Raw genomic sequence first — 9598 nt, 5'->3', positions numbered from 1 at the left:
ACACAATTTAGTGACTTCGAGCGTACTTCCTCTTTCGAGTCTCTATTTAGCTTAAAAAGATAGGTGATGGGACAGTGCATCCCATTCCAACTAATAAAAGTCTAAACACTAACTTGATTTTGCTTCGTGCCCGACTCAATGCATGAGTTTTGGTTTTTGCCATTACTTTGTAATATAGACTTATCCCAACTAATATACTTTGTAGCATTCCAGAACAAGAATGATTCGTTTGGTTTTAGAAAAAATTCAGTACACCTGCAAACAAATAAAAAGAACTCTACTTAGGGCTGAAGCACGTTGATTTGGATTTCTACCAATTAAAAAGTTTCACCGGATGATAAAATTGTTATTATCCACATAAGTAAAGAGTTTTTGTATATTTTTTTGTTTATTTGTTTATGTAGGATTGCTCTACAAGTACGAGTGCGAGAGGCAGGATTAAGAGGGTGTCCGTTTCTTATCAGAGTTGCGTTCCGGTTCGGCGAGGATTAAGAGGAAGCCTTCTTTGCTGCCGCCACCGCCGCCTGCCACCCCAAACCTGAAGCTCAAGTAAAGTTCTTTTTTCAATGGCTGTGTTTAGATCCGTAAAATAGTGGTAAAAGGGTCACATCGGACACTGTAGCACTTTTCGTTTGTTTATGATAATTGTTGTCCTACCATGACCTAACTAGGCTCAAAAGATTCGTCTCATCGTGTACATCAAAACTATACAATTAGTTTTTTATTTATCTACATTTAATGCTCCATGCACGAGGTAAGAAATTTGATGTGATAGGTGAATAGTGAAATTTGGAGAGAAAAATTTTGGAACTGAACACAAACACAGCCAATGTTCAAATGAGCCGATGCTACGGAATGCATCAATAGTGCTGCAGGGTGATGGCCAGCTCTCCTCTCAGGATGTTCAGTGTCTTGTCAAGTTGTTGTGTCAAGCTGAGGCCGCTTGCAGTGAGCAGCCACTTCCCTCGTTTCGCAGTGAGCATACAAGAATGTCCAAAAAGATCAACGATGCATTGAGTGCATATGCCGTGATGCCGAATGGGGTAGGTTTACTCATTGTTGTTGCTACATTTTATCACATGTGCTACGCAAAGGTTGCTGACCGAGCTGATTTGCCTCCTCGATCTTCCCGCTTGCAGGAACCCATGTACAAGCTCCATACTATATGTGGTGTGAACAAATACGTGTCCGGCCCAGTTGGCACTGTTGCTAAATGCTATCGCTCTCATGTTAATTTCCTGGCGACTCCCAAAGGCACTCAATTTTCTGCTGGCAAAAATCCAGTGCTTTTCTTCGGTGAGGTTAGCAATGATGACGAAGACAGAGCTGGAGCACAATCCTTTTGCTGCAGTGTATCTGTGCCAATACCATGTTCCCGTATGATCTCTACACTTGTCAATAGTTCTCATATATATCTTATCATTTGAGTAAACACCTAAAAGGCCATCCATTATGTATACTGTAGCTATTTAATTGTTAATAATTTAACTACCTTTTACATTTGGCCATTGCTTCCTCTTTAGTGTCAAAGATTAAAAAAAGTTGTTTACTATATAAAAATGCCTTCACTCGAATATGTCAATGCTTAAGTTGGTAAGACAAACATTCACATCAAGCCGCACACCAGTTACCACGCAGTTGGATAACCACCCAACCAGCATACATGTAGTTGCACTTTAAAAGCAGCTGGCCCTCCATTAACCCGTTTTTATGCATGTGTTGCCAAGCACAAAATTATTCTGGGTCTCTGTGCCTGATGAAACTTGAAAGGATAGCAATTTATTTTACTAAATTTTTACCGCTTACAATTTATGCTGCAGCCATTCATGAATACTATTTACATTCCTTGTTGACAGAACGAGTGCGGTGCCTTTTCTGTGACTACATGGGTATTAGGATCGTGCATCCTATCGGGAAAGATTTCCATGGTTGCAAGTTGGAATTTGAGAAGATGGTATGTGGAGAAGACCCGTGTAATGACGATTTCGTTCCTGAAGTGATGCAGCCATTTTACACCAACATAGACATCATTGAGCATAGCCAGGTCACTTCAGATAGAGTTAATGGTAGGGTGGAGGAGGACTGTCTTTACAGTGACCCCAGTGGAGATAGTAACGATGGGTATGATAGTGACCTAACTTTGCCGAGCGATGAGTTTGAGGGTGATTTGGGCTCCATGGATGATGACTGTCCCCCTTATTGTCGAGTAACATCATGTTCTAGATGTTATTAAGATGTATAATTCGAAGCCTTGTGTTAACGAGAACTTTCTCTTAAGCGGAGTCTAAGATGATGCTCATGTAATTTAACAAGCGACTTAATTTCCTACAATGTTCATAGACAATTGTATTTGGAAGGGCAAATAGATTGTTTGCAAAATCCCTTTTGAACTTCTATGCTGAACTGCTTTGCTTCTGAGATCTTGTGGATGGCTGAATCATTTTTGTGAAAAAATTGGTTGTGATGCATGGATATGCATTGACCCATTTAAATTTCGGAGGTGGGAGACGAAGCTGATGAGCGGGGCCATCTATAAGTGAGAGAAGTGGCAAGACCCAGCTGTCAGAGAGAGAGAGTCAGGGTAGAGAGGACATTTCGCACTCCCGAGCCGACTGGGCGCCAATGTGTCGTGCCTGTGTGACTTGCCACATGCGCAAATGTGGTAAAAATATAGGTTAAACTTCTCTCAGATATGGTATAGTTGTAGGTATCATTCTAAGAGTGATAATCTAATGAGTGCCATTCTTAATAATGATAAAAATGTAAAAAACTATAAAAATGTAAAAAAAACATAAAAAAGGCAGCTAGGCGTATTGCCTGTTGGTTGTTGGCGACGTACGTACCCTGTCACACGGTGTGCGACAACACGTGCCGTGGCACGTGCGATGCGCGTGCAAGCGAGAAGAAGGCTGCAGAAAACGCCTTTTCGGTCTTGCATTGGTGGAACATCTGAAAACTCTCTGAATTAAAGAATTGAAGACAACAACAACGAAACGAATTAAGCAGCCTCGCTCGCTCGCCCAACTTCGTGCTGTGGGTTTTATTGTCAAACAACGTGGCCACTATATATATATATAGACACACACACCCGCAGCAGCACGTTTGATTGTCACTCTCGCCAGCAGCAAGCGTCCACGGCTACGCTTTTGGCGGATGGTCTCCAACTCTCCTGGTGTTCTTGGAGTAGCTGTGACGGAACCGTCAAATTAAAACTCTAATTAAGCGTAATGGCCGTCATTTGAATACATCGGGCGCATTAGCTTAACAGCTTAATTTGGTGATCCTTTCTCAACCCACGGCCCGATCGAAACAACACCGGTAGTCCCACGCGAAGGTGGGCACAGATGGTACAAGCACGACACAAATACTTGAAATTATACAATGATGCGTGATAGAACTTTAAGTCTACAAACCGAGTTTCAAATACAAAGTTAATTTACATAAGTTGGAACCCTCACAAATATACAACTGGGGGACTAAAGTTAAAACTTGAAAGAAATTTACACTAAAACAAACTACCCTACACTGCTGCCCACTCTCAGCCTAACAACACCGGTCAGACCGGTTAGGGGAACCGGTCAGACCGGCGTGCATGCACTTGTCTAAGGGATACCGGTTAGACCGGTCCACCAGACCGGTCAGACCGGTCCCGACAAAACAGATAGGCTGAACACTCCGCCCTCGAGTGTGCAACCCGACAAACCCCTAACCTAAGGGTCTTGCTCCACGACCTGCCACCCCTCTGCATCCCGGCGGATGAACTTGACGCAACAGGGGCAGAAGTCGACGTCCTGGGGTCCTGAAATAATAATGGTGGCAACAAACCCTGAGTATTCTAATACTCAGTAAGGATTATCCGACCAGTGGGTATAGCTTAGCCCACATATCTAGACATGCACGGCCTTTGGCTGGTGGTTTGTTTTGCAGAAAGAAAGCAACTAGAGGTGTATCCTTACTTCCCATGTTTTAACCACATATTTTAGATAGATAGACTCTTACTAATGTTTGCCTATCTAAACACCCAAGTTGGGGCATACAAATTAAGATTTCAGAATAGTATCAATTTTATGTTTCTAATATTCTATCTCATTTGCTACGGTGTGACAAAGAGATCAAGGCCCTCATAATCGCGAGACACGGCGAATCGATCCGATTTAACCTTGCAAGGTGGACCTAACCAACACGGCACGTATTGGCCCTGTCGGACTATACATGCCAACCATTCCCCTCCCTGCCTCGAACTACAGAACCGCCCCACCTGCATATAGTCAGTCGAGCCCTATGAGAGACCACCAAAAGTAAACTTATGCATCCCATTTCTCCGCGGCCACTCGACTCGCCCTAAGGGGTGGGTAGAAGTTCTGTACTTTCGAAACAAGGCAGTACTCGGCTTATCGATTTCGACTACCTCCTACTCCCGGCATGCAGTTAGTACAATTCAATGCCCGATCAGCACTGCCACAACGACCGGTCCTCAATCGACACGGACGGGGCTAAGACACCCAGGAATCCTGTCCTGCTGCCACTTAACACCATCATCCCCGCCCGGTCTCACATTTCCATATCCACTTCAATCCAAGTCAAATACTAAAGTACAAAGATAATAATGTACCTCGCGAGTAACCGGCAATTACTCGGCTTCTAAAGCTTTTCTATATCTCGCGAGTGACAAGAGTCACTCGACTTCTATCGTGACTATTAAGCATAGCACTTCTATCGTCCTATATATACTAGTATAACTCAGGGAATCCTAGGGAATCATGCAACTAAGGTTCCAAACAATCCCTACACCTAATGCACAAGTATTAGAACATATACATAGGCGTCATAATTTAAAATAGAAGGATGTGCACCGGGGCTTGCCTTGTGCCTGCTGCTCAGTACTGGGGTTAGTCGGGCCTTGGGCCGGCTCCACGCGAACCTCCTGCTGTGGGGCTTGCCCCTGGGGCTCCTGTGGCTCCGCAACCACCGCGTATACGACCTCCTCTGCCGTGGTTGCTACACGTATGCAAATGCTTATGACATGAGAATGCATGCATGATTTTATATAAAAAAATACAAGTAATCAATACCCAAACAAATTTCCAACCAATTGTATCAACAACACCTACTTACCCCGGCTCAGCCCAGCCACACCGGTCAGACCGGTATACCCCACCGGTCAGGCCGGTCTGGCCTGTGTGCAACTCAAGTCCAAAAATCCGGAGTATCTGGACGTATAGTCGGAGTATCCGGACTCACAAGTCCGGAGAATCCGGACCTATACTCAGTATGTTTAAGTCACTATAAAACCATAGTTTTCGGACAAATGGCCGAAGTCTCCGGGCCCCTACCGGTCAGACCGGTATCCCACACCGGTCAGACCGGTCCTACTTGAATTAGCCACGCTACACGCTACCGGCCAGACCGGTACCTCCGACCGGTCAGACCGGTCCTAGCCAGACCAGAACCTAGAAATCTTGGCGCGGCTAAAATCGCCCACAAACTCCAAATATCTTCTAGGCACTAGTTCCTGGAATCCATTAGAACGTTTTTGACCGAAGATAACTACCTAAAACCTTCTAGAGCGAGAGATCGATCCAACTCCTAGATTTACCTTGAGTGAGTCCTTACCTCCCCACAATGACTTGATTCTACAGCACAAATTCTATCTAGGCCCTACCCTAAGATGCAAGCACAGGTTCATGACCAAGGAAACTACCTAACTCTCCCTAGAACAAGAGATCAAATCAAACCACTAGCCATTACCTTGGGGTCCTTGTCTTAAGAGCTTGAATCCATGCCAACCAATGACGAAGCACTTGGAGGAGATGATTTTCCCCACCCGATTGAAGCTCCCTTGGGCTTGGATCAATGGAGGATGGTTGGATTAGGGTCCTAGGGTTTGAGGTGAGAGTGGAGGAGGAAGAGAGCTCGGGCTCGGGCGGAGCACGGCTCTGGTGAGGGAAATGGAGTGGTTGGGGGAGAGAGAGAAGAGAGTGATTTAAATGCTGTGGGGCCCAAAACCTACAGCTCGGTTTAGACCGGTCAGACCGGTCGCCCATACCGGTCAGACCGGTCCGGGCTGAACTGGCCCAGACTGCCAGAAAACTATCGGCTTGATTATTGGTCGCGAGATTTGGAGCTAATGACGGTGATTAATTCAATTAATTCATGGATTAACACCTGAGTGTTACAATCCTACCCCCTAAAAGAAATCTCGTCCCGAGATTTATGGAAGTGTTAAATTGCAATAAATATAGAAGGTTAGGTACCTTGGTAAGTTTGTAACAACTCCGGATATTTGGATTTAAGAAACTCTTCGGTTTCCCAGGTGGCCTCTCGCTCGGAGTGATTGTTCCACTGAACCTTATAAAAATTGCTGGTTTGATTCCGTGTGACCCGAGTCTTGAAGTCAACAATTTTTATTGGTTGCTCCGGGTAGACAAGGTCGGGCTCCAGTTGCAATTTCTCGACGTCAATTACCTTTTCTGGAACCCGGAGACACTTCCGGAGCTGGGAGACATGGAAAATATTATGGACCACGGATAAGTGGGCGGGAAGTTCCAAGCGATACGCTACCGGCCCACATTGCTCAATAATAGGAAAAGGCCCAACATAGCGAGGTGCAAGTTTTCCTTTTACGCCGAACCGCTGAATCCCTTTCATTGGAGAGACCCGCAGGTAGGCACGATCTCCCACTTGAAACAGGACGGATCGACGTTTCTTATCCGCGTAACTCTTTTGTCAGGACTTTGCAATCTTTAAATTTTCCTGAATGACCCGAACCTGTTCTTCTGCTTCATTCACCATATCCGGTCCAAAGAAAGTCCTTTCTCCAGCTTTTGACCAATTTAATGGCGTTCTGCATTTCCGTCCATATAATGCCTCAAATGGAGCCATCCTGATGCTCTCTTGATAACTATTATTATATGCAAATTTGGCCAAAAGTAGGCATTCATCCCACTTCTAACTGTAGGTGAGTGCACACGCCCTGAGCATATCCTCCAGAATCTGATTAATCCTCTCTGTCTGGCCATCTGTCTGAGGATGATAGGCTGAACTGCGGATCAATTGTGTACCAAGAGCGGCATGAAAGTGTTCCCAAAACCGGGCTATGAATTGAGTACCCCGGTCCGAAATGATGGTCTTTGGAATTCCATGGAGACTCACAATACGGTCCATATATAGCTGAGCGTACTGCTTTGCCGTATGTGTGGTTTTTACCGGTAGAAAATGGGCTGTCTTAGTGAGGCGATCCACAATAACCCATATGGAATCATATCCCTTGGAAGTCTTGGGTAAGCCGACAACGAAATCCATACTGATATCTTCCCACTTTCAAGAGGGAATACTCAAGGGCTGTAAAGGGCCAGCTGATCTCAAATGGCTCGCTTTAACCCTCTGACAGGTGTCACATTCTGACACATATCTGGCAATTTTCCGCTTCATTCTGGTCCACCAGAAACGCTGTCTCAGGTCTTGATACATTTTATTACTGCCTGGGTGGATGGAGTACCTAGCGAGGTGAGCCTCATCAAGAATCTGCTTCCGTAGCTCCAAATTTTTAGGTACCACCAGGCGATTATTAAACCACAACACACCATCACTATCTTGGCGAAAACAAGCAGCCTTAGGGTCATTTTCCCTAAGCCTCTGCCTGATCTTCTCCATGCCCACATTATTTTTCTGTGCAGCCACAATCCGATCTCGAAGCGTAGGTGCAAGGGTGAGATTGGCAATAGTACCCTCAGACACCATAGTCAAGTTCATCTTCTCCATTTCTTGGCACAAAGTGTCATGCACCGCTGTGGCTGAGGTGCAACTGCAACTTGCCTTGCGACTCAATGCATCGGCCACCACATTTGCTTTGCCTGGATGGTAATGGATCTCCAGATCATAATCTTTAATCAGCTCTAACCACCGTCTCTGGCGAAGGTTCAATTCACTCTGGGTAAAAATATACTTGAGACTCTTGTGGTCTGAGTATATATGGACTGGATTGCCCAGAAGATAATGTCGCCAGATCTTCAATGCATGCACCACTACTGCTAATTCCAGATCATGTGTGGCATAATTCTCTTCATGCCGCTTGAGGGCTCTGGAGGCATAAGCAATCACACGCTGATCCTGCATAAGGATGCAGCCTAGGCCCGTACCTGATGCATTACAACCAGTATTAATGGCTAAATAATATCCGGCGAAAACCAAACAGGGATGAGAATGTAGCCAAGATCCGTACTTGATGCATCACAATACACATCAAAAGGCCGGGTAATATCTGGCTGAGCCAGGACAGGAGCAAATGTCAGAAGTTTCCTCAAAGTCTGGAAGGCCTGCTCACATTTGTCATCCCAACTAAATCTCACCCCTTTCTTGAGTAACTCGGTCATGGGCCTAGCAATTTTAGAGAACTCCGGTACAAACCGGCGATAATAGCCTGCTAGCCCAAGGAAACTCCGGATCTCTGAAACAGTCTCTGGAGTCTTCCAATTCAGGACATCCTGAATTTTGCTAGGGTCAACAGAAATCCCCTTGTCCGAGATGATGTGGCCCAAGAACTGGACTTCTTTGAGCCAAAAATCACATTTACAGAATTTGGCATACAGCTTGTGCTCCCGCAAGCGCTGAAGCACAATGCGGAGATGCTCTGCATGCTCTTCTTCATTCTTGGAAAATATCAGGATGTCGTCAATGAAAATCACAACGAATTTATCCAGCTCAGGCATGAACACTGAGTTCATGAGATACATAAAATGCGCGGGGGCATTGGTTAGCCCGAAAGACATCACCAGATATTCAAAAAGTCCATATCTAGTGGAGAAGGCGGTCTTGGGAATATCCTCAGCTCTGATCTTTATCTGGTAATAACCCGAGCGGAGATCAATTTTTGAAAATACTTTAGCCCCGAATAGTTGATCAAACAGAATATCAATCCGGGGGAGTGGATACTTATTCTTGATGGTGACAGCATTCAAAAGTCTATAATCCATGCACAACCTGAGGCTTTCATCTTTCTTTTTCACAAAGAGTGCCGGACAGCCCCAAGGTGATGTGCTAGGACGGATATAGCCTTTCTCTAGCAATTCTTGCAATTGTTTCTTTAACTCCACCAGCTCATTGGGTGGCATCCGGTAAGGCCTCCTAGAAATCGGTGCCGTACCCGGTTGCAGTTCAATAGCAAACTCCACCGCTCGATCAGGTGGCATGCCCGGCAAATCATCGGGAAAAACATCCGGGTATTCACATACCACCGGTATGTCCTCAAGCTCCTTGTTCTCAACATGATTAACCGTATAGGTCGACGGGGTGCTCATGAGAGACAAGGTCATCGAACCATGATCGGGAGAATTTATGTGCACATATGAAGTAGCAGTGTTAAGAATAACTCCGTGAACTCCCAGCCAATTCATGCCGAGAATAATATCCATCCTTTGGGTTGGCAACACTATGAGCTGGGTGGTAAAAACCCTCCCCTGTAGCTGCAAGGGAACTTGTCTAACAAGTTGATTAGTAATCAAGTGTCCCCCCGGTGAGTGAATACGATATGGTCTGGATATGCTCTGCACTTCTAACCCCAGTCTGCTTACACATTCTTTGCTAATAAATGTGTGAGATG

The 9598-nt window shown here is 45.3% G+C and overlaps 1 protein-coding gene across 1 annotated transcript; it reads left to right on the top strand.

The window, feature by feature from the left end:
* Nucleotides 1–686: 686 nt before the first annotated feature.
* On the top strand, nt 687–2382 carry LOC120691250. Its single transcript, XM_039974283.1, has 3 exons — nt 687–1043; nt 1140–1377; nt 1857–2382. The coding sequence occupies exons 1-3, from the start codon at nt 846–848 to the stop codon at nt 2231–2233; spliced, it is 813 nt and encodes a 270-aa protein (XP_039830217.1). The 5' UTR covers nt 687–845; the 3' UTR covers nt 2234–2382.
* Nucleotides 2383–9598: the final 7216 nt, after the last annotated feature.

The sequence above is a fragment of the Panicum virgatum genome, chromosome 2K, assembly GCF_016808335.1.
Source record: "Panicum virgatum strain AP13 chromosome 2K, P.virgatum_v5, whole genome shotgun sequence".
Classification (NCBI taxonomy): domain Eukaryota; kingdom Viridiplantae; phylum Streptophyta; class Magnoliopsida; order Poales; family Poaceae; genus Panicum; species Panicum virgatum.
The sequence above is the reverse complement of the archived record's forward strand: the minus strand, read 5'-3'. Positions and strand labels throughout refer to the sequence as shown.

Coding starts and splice junctions, on each gene's coding strand:
- LOC120691250 (XM_039974283.1), top strand. CDS start 846: ATGCTACGGAATGCATCAATAGTGCTGCAGGGTGATGGCCAGCTCTCC. Junction 1,044..1,139: donor ATGCCGTGATGCCGAATGGG/GTAGGTTTACTC, acceptor TCCCGCTTGCAG/GAACCCATGTACAAGCTCCA. Junction 1,378..1,856: donor TGTGCCAATACCATGTTCCC/GTATGATCTCTA, acceptor CCTTGTTGACAG/AACGAGTGCGGTGCCTTTTC.